Source organism: Notechis scutatus, chromosome 3 (assembly GCF_049901735.1).
Source record: "Notechis scutatus isolate UNSWTSFEM ecotype Mainland chromosome 3, rNotScu1.2, whole genome shotgun sequence".
NCBI classification, from domain to species: Eukaryota; Metazoa; Chordata; class Lepidosauria; order Squamata; family Elapidae; genus Notechis; species Notechis scutatus.
Genome location: NC_142011.1, coordinates 139,575,350 through 139,590,460, shown reverse-complemented (window position 1 = coordinate 139,590,460; position 15,111 = coordinate 139,575,350). Strand labels below are relative to the sequence as shown.

The 15,111-nt window shown below is 38.3% G+C and overlaps 1 protein-coding gene and 1 long non-coding RNA gene across 2 annotated transcripts; one reads left to right on the top strand and one right to left on the bottom strand.

Annotated features, from left to right (window-relative positions):
• The first annotated feature begins 462 nt into the window (after positions 1-462).
• On the top strand, positions 463-9,952 carry FAM217A (family with sequence similarity 217 member A). The gene is made up of 7 exons (XM_026676684.2): positions 463-971; positions 3,126-3,234; positions 4,857-4,920; positions 5,020-5,045; positions 7,120-7,188; positions 7,306-7,385; positions 8,748-9,952. Exons 1-7 carry the CDS (start codon positions 463-465, stop codon positions 9,574-9,576), a joined length of 1,686 nt encoding a protein of 561 aa, XP_026532469.2. The 3' UTR covers positions 9,577-9,952.
• Positions 9,953-12,964: 3,012 nt separating this feature from the next.
• Positions 12,965-15,058, bottom strand: LOC148131412 (uncharacterized). The gene is made up of 3 exons (XR_015748791.1): positions 14,921-15,058; positions 13,991-14,036; positions 12,965-13,140 (listed from the first exon to the last, which is right to left on the bottom strand). It is a non-coding gene; the product is annotated as an uncharacterized LOC148131412 (long non-coding RNA).
• Between the last annotated feature and the right edge of the window lie 53 nt (positions 15,059-15,111).

The window sequence follows — 15,111 nt, the reverse complement described above, 5'->3', positions numbered from 1 at the left end:
CTATATAAGAAGGGAAAGATATTATTAGCAGTATTAGACATAACTTACCAAATTGTTCCTCAACGCCTTTTTGTATTATCACAATTATTTTGCATTACAACAATCTACGCAGTAGCACAAAACATCTACGAACAGAATCAAGCATACAATACTTAAAACGTGTTTCCAACTCTGATCTACTATAACAAAAGTTAAGACTTTCAAAGTCACCTATGCTAAACCGCAGATTCGTAAAATATTCCGCAAACTCTTCATTTTGGTTTAAAAAAACAAGGGGTTGGGAGGAGAGGAGGAAAAAAAAAACGTTGCATAGCTTCAGGAAGAATAGCATGAACTAAATTGTAGGAAAAAGCAAGGAAACATTGTCCTCTTCCCCACACCCCATCCCAAGATTATGGCACAGATTTCCCGCCAAATGCAAACAGGCTCCCCCGAGCTGTAGGCGCCTATAAAGACCCGGCAATGGATTATATCTCTCCACCGCACAATCCCCACACCGCGTCAGGGACCACCATTACACTCACCTTCATTATGACCCAGCTAACCAGGCGAGGGGAGCATTTCACAGCACCAGAGCAGGGCGGCCTCGGTCCGAGAGTCTACTCTTTTCCGTTGCTCCTTCCTCCCCAGAAAAAGAGGCCAACTGGGTGCGCCCCATCAGGATTAGGAAAGGAGCGAGCGGCCAGAAAGGACCCGAGGGGGCGCGGGGAAAAGCGACGCCAGGGGAAAGAAAGAGGCGGACGCTTCGCCCTCGAGAAGCCCCGAGGGTCCTGGCAAGGCTGCAGCGGGGACTGGGCTATTTCCATGGCGGGTAGCGGCCCGCCACGCACCCTGAAGGCCGAGGCGGAGGCGCAAGGCGCTAAGCCCAAATTCCGCTCCGCCGCGTCCTGCCCCAGCATGTACCCAGCGAGTGGGCGCTCTGCTTCTCCTCCTAGGAAAGAAACGCAACGAAGTTTCACAAACTTCCCAGGGTAGGGAACGCAAGGCAGGAAGGCCGAGTGGGAATCTCCGACCCCCAAAATAAAGTCCGCTCCCCAAAGAGAGGCGCTCCTGCCTGCCTCATGGCCAGGTCGGGCCGCCCTTGGCTTGGCGCTTGCTTTTTCCTAGGGTTCTATGTTTTTATTTTACATTTTAAAATGTAATGTTTTTCTATTACATTACCTGATATTATCAGGTAGTATTATATTAGTAATATAGTAGTATGACATTATTAGTCAGTTTAAACCTGAGTTATTGTGTTTTTGTTATTTAGAGTTTTTTTTCCCTGTTGAATGGGTTTATTTGAGCATGAAACCTGATTAAATAGATAAAAATTTAATAAAAACCCAGATAACAAAAAATGTGGGTTTTTTGTTGTCTTGAGTTTTTTTTTTTTTTTGTTCAGAGTCTAGGTTTATTTAAGCATGATTAAATAGGTGAAAGTAAGTTAGTTTAAATTGTATAGTGATTTATAGTGCAAGTATAACGGGCAATATGTCTATTACCGATGTAGTAGTAGTAGGAGGAGGAGTGTGTGTGTGTATGGAAATGTGCACCTAATTCTAGTGTGTGTGTGTGTATGGAAATGTGCGCCTAGTTCATTGTACATCTGTTGTGCATTGACAATAAAGGTTTGAACTGAACTTATTTATTATCTTTTGTGTGTGTGTGTAGAACTGACAATGCTCTGGCTTGAGAGTTCAGCCACTGCCTTGACATGGCAACTGACATTTCATTGTCCTTGTGTGTCTAAGGACCACTTGCTTCAAACATTACACAGTCAACCACAGGTGTAAAGAGGAACAGGTTTAATCTCAGCTCCTCCATATTATACTGTCCATTTTTGGGTTCTTACATGTGGCATGCATGCATGTAAAATATTTAAGATGCGGGTATATAGATAAACATAAATGAGAATGTAAAAAGTATTTTGGTGACAAAGTATATTTAATGCCGACCTATCGCTATTTCATAATTTGTTTTTTAAAAATAGTCACAGAGATATTGTAAAATTAAAGGTTTACCTTTCTCACCTGTTAGACAACCTAGTACTTTCTGTATATGGAAATATAGCTAGTATCATTTCCAACAAGCATGCAAATATTAAAGGATTATAATCCCAAACATCTGGAGCTGCTGTTTATTATCCTGGTTATTATCATGCCATATTGTCCTTTCTGCCTTTTCCAGTCAGTACTGCAATCTAATTTTCTGAATTAATTCATTCCTAAATACAGTAATCTCTTTTTCACCCTTTCAGGCAGCCAAGGAAATCAGTAGGGTTTGTAATTTTATCACATCTCTTTTACTTCTACCATACACACAATATCCTGTCTTTTATTCCCAATTCATTCCTAAATAAATATACAATCTATTTTCAGCAATTTTGGGAGGAAGCCTATCTTTACAGAAGTCATTTTGTTGCGGGGTTATAATTTTCCAATCCTTTTAATACACTTTCAATGAAGTGTTCATTGAATTCTTATCATAATGTCCAATATGATATGAATGACTAGTTGTATTCTATGGGAAACAATTATCAAAGGTTCCATTTTGGACACTATTAAAAAACAGTGGTCCCATTATTTTGGAATCATTTTTAAGATTATGATTTGTTTGCTTCATTTAAGTTTCTTACAGCCGGAATGCTCATCCATTACACCACCTAAATACACTATTGCCTTTAAGAACAAACAGAGCTCTGCTACTTTTTCTCTCCAAAATAACTTCCACAGTTTGATAATAGCACTTCAGAAATGCCCTTTTACTTCTTGAAACCTGACTTTCTCTTATGCTGTGCTGAAACACAGAACCTGCCACGATTTACGTCTCTTTCAGAGGGCTAAAGTAAGGAATATTTTGTTTTAGGGGGAAAAACCCAAAACCTTCAATTTTGCCTTTTCTTTCTTCTAATCCTACTTTAATAACCACTCTTCCTGTTGCTTTGCAGCTGTCATTCCTGACCATAATTTCTCTATATCCTCTCACTACTCCAGAGGGCTTTTTAAATTTAACTTTGGCATGCTAAATCTTGTAAAATATAATTTGGCAGAGCTCTGTCCTATATTAACAATCTGTTATTTTCATTTCTTGTTCATTCTGATGTTCATATTTTTTTGTCCTTCCTAATTCTCATCTGCATATAGACTGGGTGAAAAAAGCCGGGTTGACAAACCTGCCAATTTAAAGGGAAAAAAAGAAGCCATTCCTGGTATTTATGGAACAACTCTGCCAATCAACACCTTCACTCACCAAGTACATCAATCTCTTACTAAACTAATCTATTCTTGTATGCAGAACCCATTCTATGTATCTGCTGTTTAATGATAAATGGATGGTTTGTAATATAATTAGAGCTATAGAAAAATATTTCAGAGTACATGGGAATACCACCTGCTATTTGCAAGCCCTCAAAGCGATTGTACCAGAGGTGGTATTCAGCAGGTTCTGACCAGTTCTGGAGAACCAGTAGTGGAAATTTTGAGTAGTTCGGAGAACTGGTAAATACCACCTCTGGGGATTTTACTGGGGATTTTACAATATCCTTCCTCTGCCATGCCCACCAAGCCAAGCCCATAGAACCAGTAGTAAAAAAAAAAAATGAATCCCACCACTGAACTGTACCTTTTCTTAGGACCATGCAGCTACCCACTAGAACTGCCATATGATCCCAGGAAAAGATGTGGCTGCTTTTAAAATTTGCAGGCAAATGCTACACCTGTACTCCTAAATCTGCTCGAGCATCTTTCCTAAAACTGAATTCAAAGTGCTGTATGGCCTTATAAATATACTTCATTATCATTTTGAAGAAGCAAAATATACTCACATCTCAAGTCAGAACATTGTGCAAAGAAAGACCAGTCAAATATTGAATAAACAATGAAGCCTGCCATTTTGATACATACTAATACAGAGGGTCCCCAACCCCTGGGCTGTGGCCCACTGCTGGGCCAGGCCACACAAGCAGCGGGCTGGCCCGCATGTGCGCACAGCTTAACTTGTGCAAGTCAAACTATGCATACATGCATGTGCGCACTAGCCTACCTCTCACCCAGGCCAGTTCCCCCTCACCCTCTCCAGTGAGCCGGCAAGCCACAAAAGGTGGGGACCACTATATTAATATCAATCACAATTGAACAAAAGTAGTCATAACTGAATACTTTTCTATAGCGCAGGCACTGTATACTGAATACAACCAAGCACATTGGTTAAATTATGAAGGTTTGGGCATTGCTTTTAAAGAAAACTTTTTTTCAGAGGTACATATGTCCTATGTTGAATATTTTATAGCAAAAGAAGTTATAAATAACAAGAAATAAAATGAAGATCAAGATTGAAAAAATATTTTGTCACATTCATAAATCAAATTCCTAAGAATAAGTCAAATTCATTTATATGCTGTATTTCATGTGACTTTTGATTACATGCACCTGTATTATCACATACTTAATATCTCCCATTTAGAGAATAACATATATGTAATTAGACTGGGAAATCAAAAAAGAAAAAGAAAATCCAGAATAGGTCCATGGCAGACCTTTTCCATTTTCTTGCCCCCACCCAAAGGACTTGTCTGCATATTGAGTCAAACTCAATTTGAGGGAAACTTAAGATGATATAATTAGGTAGGGGTTAGCTCCACATTCTAAAATAATGTCGTTATTTTACTTTCCTAAAATGCAGTCTCAAATCGACTGTTTAATGCTTTTCAGAATGCACCGTAGCTATCGTAGCAAAATGTGATTTATAGGAGTAACAAACTCCAGCATAACTCTGGATGGCATATGGTAATAAAATTATTATCAAAAAAATAATACAAGTAAAATGTTTAGTTCAGTTATATGCAGTTGTAAAACTAAACATGAGTTTAATTACAGGAATTACATGTCTATGGTCTGGAAACTGACTGTTCTGCTGAAAAGAAATTTCATTCACCAGAAGGTAAGCTTGCCACAGGAGGTGCGTTCAACCACAGATATTCTTTAGGTTAAGAAATTAAAAAACAACAAATAAATAAAGGTAACTTTTGGTCTTTTGCAGGTACTCTTACAAGCCCAATTTACAAGGTAAGGGCAAAAATTATAAAACTCCTTTAATAATGTTATAGCAGCCTATGCTAAATTGACATTTTTATTTCAAAGGAAGTACTGCATACATTATTCAGATATGACTTGACTTCGGTGTTCTCTAAACCATTTAAATCTTGGGTTTTCCAATCCACCCGCAAAACATATTAGACTTTTAGTTATCCACAGTATTGTAGTCCCGTGCATGTTTATTTTGAAGCCTGCTTCCTCTTATTGGACCCCAGGAGCTATATGTCAGTTCTCCTTTTCATTGAATCTAATATTTATTGCCTCTTTTGTCCTTTTGAGCCCAACTGTTTTAAAGGCTGGAAACTTCCAAAGAGGTGGGATGAGGATGTAGATAGGCAGTAGACAGTAAGAGTTCAATGTGTGCCCCCACCTTCCACTCTAATCCTATTTGGAACTTAGAGCAAAGGAAAGGTGAAAAGACTCAAACTTATTTTCATCATAATTTCTGGCCAGTTGGCAAGGAATCATATTGGACCAGTCAAAACATTCTGTGGTTGCAACCTTCTGCTTTAGAGATAGAATTACTTTAATATTGGTAGTAAGGTTCATTGTAGTTTGCATGTAAGTCCAACAATTTCAGCAACAATTGTTATGCTACACCCACAAAAATACTTTCTTATTTCTTCATTTATGCTTTCTTTTATTGAAATATAGCACAGCTTTAACCATCATTAGGCCTCTGAATTCCACCCAATGAATACTTAGGACTTTTCATGAAGTATTTTTCTTAGACCTAACTGTACTTTTTGGAGGGCTCAGACCTTGCTGGCCTTTCATAAGGCTGAAAAGATTTGGTTTGGGCCTAGGCTCGAGGTCCTGAGTATGTGAAGGGACCCGTCTCTTGGTTTGTTAGGGGCTGTAGATTGTGATACTTCCTTGGCTTCACTATATTTTAGTTTTTGTATTTGTAGTTGGAATTGTTTTTAACTTATTGTAATATATTGTTCACCTCCTGGGTCACTTGTTGAGATGGACAGATGTAAGAATTAAACAAACAAATAAATAAGGAATATTTTATTTATTCATCTTTACCTTAAATATTTATCTCCCACTTATCTCCCTAGAAGATGGAGGGAATTAAAAACTATACTAGGCCGAAGCCCATTTTGTAGCTCCCGGAGTTTTTTTTGACTACCACTGTTGAAAATTAATGGCAGTTTCATGATATTCTGACTCTAGAAACACAGAATACAACTAGTATAAGCCTTAAAATAGGTTTAATATGCCTTTTTTTAAAAAAGGAATTTCTGAAAATCTTTCACCCAAAATTGGGAAAACAAATCCTTGTCTCACCTCTATTTATATCATGTCTCCCACCCATAACTATTGCCGTGATGTCACCTCTGATCCTTCCCCATTCAGCATATAAACCAGGCTCTGTCAAAGCTGACCCCCTTCTTTAGAGATTTCTAGCAACCCACAATATAAATGAAATCATAAAATAATTATAAAATAAAACAGCAGATAAAAAGTAATTGAATAACTAAAATGTTAAAATAATTATTTTAAAAAATAGGATTACTTGCCCAAAGCCCTCCTAAAACAGAAGGCTTTATCCCCTTCTGAAAAACTGTTAAGAGAGGAAGTGGGAAGGGATCTCTAGACATTCATACTTCCTCTTTGATTCTTATGTGTATCTCCATTTGTCTATCATCTGCCCTAAATCTTTCCAGGAAGATTATTTTATTGAAATCTGAAATCACATAAAATCATTTGAAAAAAAGATATACTCTATTTTCTAAAAGGAAAACTATCTTGGATTATCTCAAATTACCCGAAGGTGAATGAGACAGAAAAAAACATGTCTTAGTTTCTTCTCACAGGACTTCTGCTTTTTAAAGGTAAATAATGTTGGGAAGCCTTGATTCTTCTTTCAAGTAATTGACAATATTTAAGTATGAGTTGCACATCTTTGGAATTTCTCATCCCAACATATGGAATTGTGTATAGGCTTGAGATGAAACACGTGGCTCAAAATAGGCACTGAATTTTATAATGCATTGTTTTGTTTTATAAATATTACAGTGACTCTGTTCTTTTATAGGACCACTATAAAGTTGCAATTGAACAGTTGACAAGTCTTAACACGTCAAAAAATTCTAGGACAAATCAGGTAGTGTAAGTTTGCAAAACTCTTTTCATAATACAATTTACTTATGCTTAAATTTCAACAATTTTTCCAAGTTGCATACCAATCATATTTTTGTTTAAACTGTTTTGCATTTTTCAGCTGAATTCCAATAGCAACAAACAAGGGCAATTCTATTACTGGAGCCATATACCTACTCAAGGCAGTACTTCTGTCAGCAGGTAAGGATGCCAACATTTAAGTCGGGATATTTTTTTTAATTTAAAACTAATTGTGGAAAAACAGCAAGTATGATAGACATTGAGATATATCTGCATGCAAAAAAAAATATGTGTATGAATGGCTGCTATATATTAATGTTAGTTAACAATCGCAATTGTTAATAACTAATAGCAATCTTAAAAGTCTGTATATTGAACAGTTTAAATTGCCATGCTCTCAGGGCCAGTTTAAGCAGATTTTGGGAGTTCAGGGTCTCCATTGGTGACTATTCACATAATCACTTTTGCTTTGGAGCAGGTGTGTAGTAAGTTGAATATGAGGAGCATTTCTATATATCTTTCGTGGAGGGCAGATCACTTTCTAGTCCAGATGAAACTAGCTACCCAAGATCTCCACAGTACATATAGCCTGATTAAGATGATGGTAGCCCAGGTGCTTTCTGAACCTAGCTGGTTTCCTGTGGGCCCTTAAGAAATTTCTAGGCAAGTTTGCATTCATTCCCTTCATCCTGGTGACATGCGAGAGTTAAAGCAGTGGAAAAGATGTTAGAGTGATGCTAAAAGAAGAAAAAAAGTAAATTTAACTGAGCAGAGATTTGAAATCATGTTCAAACATACACGGTGGCCAGTGGTGGCATGCTACCGGTTTGGCCAAACCGGTAGTAAAAAAAAGCCTCCAATGATCAGCTGAGCGGAGGAAGAAGAGAAAAGCACAGGATCGGCCTTCCCACCTGCCTCTGCGCTTTTCTCTTCTTTATCCTCTTAGCTGATTGGCGCTTCAGGCCTCAGCTGGTGTGTGGAAAGCTTCGCGTGCAATCACCAAACTGGTAGCGGGACAGGCAGGATCCCACTGCTGGCTGTGGCAGTAAGGGAGAACCCTTATTATTACTTTTCATTCCAACTTTATTGTATCCCTAGGTTGTCATCCTGCAATGCTGTTTAGTGAAGCCAATTACTTTATTTTAAAAAAAATAAAAGAAAAACCAGTTGCTCTCCGAGATGGATGTTCTGACAGACGAGCACAACGTTTTGCTGATAAAACGTCTCACTCAGATTTGTCAAGGCATGATTTTTTTTTAATGGGTGGAAGTCATTACAACATCCAGCCCTGTCATCTGAGAGTTCTTCTAATCTGTGAACTTTGATAAAGTAGATGAGGTGCCATGTATTTTCAGTCACTTGGGTGCTTGATTCTTGCCCCGTCTGGGCAAATTTTAATTGATAAGGGTAAACTCTTAATTTCAGAGTATTCTATCTGGCACTCCAGTTGCAACTGTAGTTTTTCATACAGATTTGGTGATGCCTTTTCTTAAGACGACAGTGTATAAGTACAATTTCAGCTTCTTTCCATTTTCTCTTCAGAGACTTCAGCAAACCTGATGCAGAATTGCAATCTGGCTCCAGTGACGGTCTTACAAATGTAGCCACTACTAATCCGGCGGTACAATGTTTTACGAAGAGATATCACCCTGTTTCTTACCCAGAAACTAAGAAGACCGCATTGGAAAAAAACTGTAGAAAAGATGATGGAGACTCTCTCAAAAAGACCCATGAAGTTACCAGTTCAGATTCTTATCTTGCTACGGATAGTAGCAATGATGACATACATGCAGCAAATAAATGGAAATCGAAAAAAAGAAATGTTAACACGGAAAGCAAGCGTTTAGTAGAAGAAAAGGAAGTGACTGAGAGCGAGAAAAGAAATACAGCTTTGCTGAAATATTTCAAACATCTAAATGTTAACATAAAGACAGACCCTTTCGTGAACCAGGAAGATGCTCCCTCTTTGCTTGAAAATGACAAATTTCCATACCCTGATTTTCTTCCTTCGCCCTATAATAATTTGGATTTTAAAAAATTGTCCCTATCCAAATCTGATAGTTGGAAATCATCTATAAATCCACCACTTAATGACTCACTTGATAAAATCGTCTCGCGTCTTGTAGAAATGGAAAGGTTACAGCACTTAACCATCTTAAGAGAAAAGAAAAAAGAGGCCGTTTCCACAGTTGCGGCTGCTAGCAATCGTTGGATTTCTACAAAAGAGTTACACCAATCAAAACAGCCAAGGCCACTTGATTGCTTGTGTTGCCTGTTTAGGCCAGAAAGAGACATAAAATGCAGCTGTCAAAACTGTCAGAGTCACAAAAATTCCACAACCTCTATACGTTCACCCTCAAAGCCATCGTAAGCATCATGCAATAACTTTTAAGGGCATCAGGATTCTGAGGGGGTAGAAAAAACTTTTTAAGGGAACTTTCAGCAAACACAGGACGATGGTAGATGTCCAGGATACGGAACAGAAACATTTTTGTAGCAATCAATTTAGTTGCTTGTTTCTTCTGTAAGATTATGTTCTTTGATGAGCTTAAATCGGCATTAAATTGTTTGCACGGATGAAATGATAGACATTGTCAGAGAAGGGTCCGGCAAAGCTTTCATGGATGATACTGTGGTGAGACTACTCTATGAACCTAGAATCACAGCCCATCTGAAAGGTGTATACTGCAGCTTAGTGATCGTCTCATTCTGTTTCAAAAAGGGAATAAACATTGAGTAAAAATTGCTATATTTGAGGAATTTGCTTTACTGACAAAATATTATTCCTTTTTAAGATTCATTTTACAACCAGTGTTATTAACTCTTAAAATTATTGAGTCTCAGTAGTGCTTATATCTGTATGACCCTTAGGTGACCCTGAATCTGCCTGAGTGCAGAGAACTCAGGAATGCTTAAAAAGCATCTGCAAATGCTCAACTTACAACAGTTCATTTAGTGATTGTTTGAAGTTACAACTGCACTGAAAGTGACGTGACTAATAACAACCTTTGCAGCATCCCCATGATCAAAATTCAAATGCTTAGCAACTGGTTCATATTTATGACCGTTACTGTGTCCAAAAGTCATGTGATCCTTTTGTGACCGTCAAGCGAAGTCAGTGGGGAAGCCAGATTTCACTTAACACTTAATGATTTGCTTAACAACTGTGGCAAGAAAGGTCATCAAATGGGGAAAAACTCACTTAACAAATGTCTCAACAACAGAAATTTTGGGCTCAATTGTGGTTGTTAAGTCAAAGACTCCCTGCCACCATAAAATGTGGCTACTTCAATTGAGACCAGAATCGCCATTGCTTGCAATGTAAAGGGCAACCTTTTTGACTGCACAGAGTGGCAATCCCAGTCTTGGCTCTGGTTGTAACCTCAGAACTGCGTTTTTGTTAAGCAGGAAGAGGTGGGAATCCCAGGCAAGAAGTGCTGGAGAGGTACAGACGCTACAGGGAATGCCGTGGGCAGGTGGGTAAAGAGAACAAGGTGGAACGGTGCTATGGGGGTGCCTTGAGCCAGCGCTGAAGTACAGAGATAAATTAAAGGGGGCTACAGCACGTGTGTCGGTTAGTGTTGCAGAATGCTATGGAGCAGGGGTTGCCAACCAGTGGGCCGAGGACCACTGGTTGTGAGAAAATTTTGGTGGTCTGCAGAGAAATGTCCCCGCCCCCCAAAGCAATTAATCCAGACTGCGTGGGAACACATGGTCCATCCACCCGCTGGCCTCCACCCTTCGGCCAAGCACAAACCTTGAGTAGAGCCACACAAGCTGGAACTGGAAGGTAAGACCAATGGTGGGGGAGGGAAATCTGTCCCGGGGTAGCTTGCTGACACTGGTGCGGAAGTCAGTCCCATATTCCAGAGCTGCAGCAGTCACAAGACTGGCCCTTTGGTCATCCCAGAGCAGCTCCTCCAGTCCATGGCAGGCCAGTGCACCCGGGTGGAGGAGCAGCTACTCCGGGATGACCAAAGGGCCAGTTCTGCAGTGACTACGGCAGCTCTGGGATTGACTTTCCCACCAACGTCAGCAAGCCAGCATCAGCCAAAATTCATATTACTGGTCTGCGGGATTTAAAATTATGAGTTTGGTGGTCCCTGAGGTCTGAAAGTTTGGTGACTCCTGCTATGGAGTACAAAACCCCTGGGATCTTGTAATCTACAGCATGTCCCTTTGGGAGAAAAGTTAGCAAAAGCAACCTGCAACCTTCTGTGCTGGCTTCTGCTTTAGACTTTTTGCTCGTGGGAAGCTGGCAGGGAAGATTGCAAATGGTGACCATGTGTTCCTGTGACCTTGCAACCATTTTACTGCCAACCGGTTGCCAAATCATGATAGTAATTGTGGAGGTGCTACAATGACTGGAACTTTTGAGAACCTTTCATAAATTACTCATTCGGCGTTGTCGTAACTTTGAAGAGTTACTAAACGAGTTCGTGTGTGAATTTTGCAACACTTGTTATTTTCGCAGAATTTAATGTACTTCTATTTTCATGGAAGGCAGTGATAATCATTTCTACACAAGGAAAGGAATGATTGAGCCGTGTCTTTTTAGTTAATTTTAATCAAGACAGAAAAACAGAAAGTGACGATAGGTGCTGTGGATTTAAACCAATTAAATAGAAATTGGGTTATCTGATTTTCCACTGCTATATCTAGAGTAGAAAATATCTGATGCTTCTGATGTTGCCAAGATGCAACTATCAGCATTTTTAACTACTGGCCTTGTTTAGGGTATGTGGAGAATTATTTACAAATTTCTAAAGAGCCGTCTCATCAAATTTCTACCAAAAACACTTCCCTAATATTTATAAGCAGTAACATGCTTTTCTATATTTTGTGTTCAAGTTGAATATCAGAAAAGTGTTAAATCAGAAGGTTTAATATATTTAATACATTGTGATGTTCATGTTTCATCAACTGGAACCCAGTACCAGATGGTGTTGTTATGCTTTAAAAAATTATTCAGAAGAGATATTTGGAAAGACAAGTTCACCTTCTTAAAACACTTGCATCCTTTTTCAAGCTTCTTTGAAATTTTGAGTTGACCACAGTCACATCTTTTTTACCAAGGCTTGCTATCTATATAAAAATGTGATTGTATAAGGTGAGATTGGCCTTCAGGCACATTTTTCTTCAGGTACTTTAGTTGCTATTACTTTTTGAAAGTAATGTATTTTCAGAATTTCTTCCATTTTATTAGAACTTAGATAAATGAGTGTTTGGATTTCAGCTCCCAAATTTCCCAACCAATAGATCACAAAGCCCATGTAGTATAGCCAATGCTGAATTGCTCCAAGGAGACTCAAGATTCTAAGCCATCTTCATTCACCAAAATTCAATGGGCAATTTTGGGCAACAATTCTCTCAGACCAACCTATTTCACAGATAGTTGCTTTTGCAGTTGTGAAGCCAAATGGGAGAATGCCTATCCTATATTCCCTTATGCACCCTCCACTTCAAACTCCTGACTGAAAGATATGATACAAACATAATAAATACTGGAGGAGCACAGACTAAAGAATAGTGAGCTGGAGAACATGATTTGTTGGTAAAAATATCTCAATTCTCTCACTGGGGAGTGGAGGAGCAACCACCAGAAAAACAGTAAAGGAATAATGTGACCTGTTTTTGTTTACCATCCATTAATAAATTGGTTCTGTATTACCAGGCTGCTGGCACATAGTGTTACTGAACTACCACCTCTTACAGTAGAGAATAACGAAACTGAAAAATAAACTTTATCAGAGGCAATATTAAAAATAGAAAATGAAGCTTTATTAAAGAAAATTTCTGTTTCGTGCGGATTCAAAACTCTGTTACAGCTTGTCAATTTCAGTGGCAAAGACATTATCCTGAATTTTCAGACTGGTTCAGCTTCTTGAGCTCACATCAAGCCATGTAAATTTCTGTCACAAATTTTCCACTTACCCTATATAGGAAGGGAAACATATTATTAGCAGAGTATTCGATATCATTTACCAAAAGTGTTCCTAAACATTTTTTGTGTTTTTACAATCTATGCAGTAGCACAAAACACCAATGAACAGAATAAAGAATACAGTACTTAAAATGTATTTCCAACTGTGACATACTATTCCAGAAGTTAGGAATTTTAAACATCACTTATGCTTCTTCACAACTTCCCTTCGAGAATCTTTTGGTAAACTTAGATTGGCCTCCACGTGAAACCACCTTGTTCACTACATCTAATAGGATTGCTGGATAAGGCAAAAACTAAACTACCAGTGCAGTATGGATTAATTGCATAGTGTTTAACAAAACCAGAATCCAGATGGTTCTTTTATATAGACATCCAGACTCCTATACTGTGCTGCTTAAAACAATGCAAAAGGACTGAATAATTTATGTCACTTTAACCGAGTGTCACAGAGTATTAATAGTTGACAACCCAAATACACTTTAATATATTACCTCTATGACTATACCATTATAAAGTCTTAAGCAGTTATGTCGGCAATTCCATAACAGCATTTGATTATATTTTGAATTTGTGCATGGAGAGAGCCTCTATAATGGATTTAAAATATAATCAGTTGCCTATTTCAGTTTTACTACAATAAAAATCTTATCCAGAAATGAGACGAACGTATTTTTATAAAGAAAACAAAAAACATCACCACAAGAGTACTATGCTAAGAACTGCCGGCATGAGAAAGTGTAAATGAAGTCTATATTTGTGAGCTGTGAACAAAAGAAAAATTTTCTTTAAAAAAAAAAAGACATAAGAATGTTTTGCATATCTTTTAGAGAACAGAAACCTTTGTTCATGTCTTCTGGTTGCCATCCTCTTCATTTGAACGGCACCTATAACACAAAGAATAAGTAAACAAGCAACTTTGTTTTTTCTTGGGAAAGTTTATAAATTTTTGTAGCCATAAGTGGGGGAGGGGGAGAAGGTTGTAGCTGCTACTGGAATTGTCATGACAATTGTCTTTTATTATTTGGAAGCAGGGACACGAACGAATGGTGAAGACCATCACATTTTATGACATGTGTCATATTGCCACTAGATGCGCAAGGGAGGCTGATAGCATTGTCAAAACAGCATGCCCTTTTAGTGTGTGTGCAAAAGACTATCAAGTAATATTTATCTTCATTTCAGTGAAGTTGCTGTTTCCTGCACAAACAAGAAACATTTTAAATAAGTTGACAATCACATTTACTACTTTTTAAGTAAAATTAGAGAGAGCGTAGAGCAGGGGTGTCAAACTCACGCCATCACGGTGTCGTCACATGTCATATCAGGATTTTTCCCCCTTCGCTAAACCGGGCGGGGGCAGGCCCAGCACATGATGCATCCGGGCCCCGAGCCATGAGTTTGACACGCCTGGCGTAGAGGTTCAAAATAGACAATATTATCAACTACTGTCGTAGTTTGTTATTCCATTAGAGTAGGGAACAGCTTCTAGCAAGCATCCCATTAGCAAACAATAGGTTTGGCTGCACTAAATATGACTTCGTTTTAAGTACATGCCTTTATGGATTTTAAAAACCCTACTTATAAACTTCAGAATATTATACAGCATCTTAGCTAGGCAACATACACGAATCATCTGTTGTATGAACTGCTTTTAATAAAAAAATATTGGGTTGGCAAACAATTGATTCAGTTGGGTATCTTCATGATGAACAAACTATTTTTAAAAGTCGTTGCTAAATTTTTATCTACACATGCTGTCAGAAATAACCTTGTTAGGAAGGTGAAGATGGTGTCTCAGCAAACCAGACCCCCTGGAGTAGGCGTTGAGTGGCCTGTGACTTGCTTTCCTTTGTCTCTCTCAGCACCATCAAAAAGGAAAAGTAAGAAAAACAGCACAAACATTAGTTAAAAACCTGCATCTAATTCAATAACGTACAGGAATAAATTTCTTAACAATGA

Coding starts and splice junctions, on each gene's coding strand:
- FAM217A (XM_026676684.2), top strand. CDS start 463: ATGGATTATATCTCTCCACCGCACAATCCCCACACCGCGTCAGGGACC. Junction 7,189..7,305: donor AAAATTCTAGGACAAATCAG/GTAGTGTAAGTT, acceptor TGCATTTTTCAG/CTGAATTCCAATAGCAACAA. Junction 7,386..8,747: donor GGCAGTACTTCTGTCAGCAG/GTAAGGATGCCA, acceptor TTTTCTCTTCAG/AGACTTCAGCAAACCTGATG.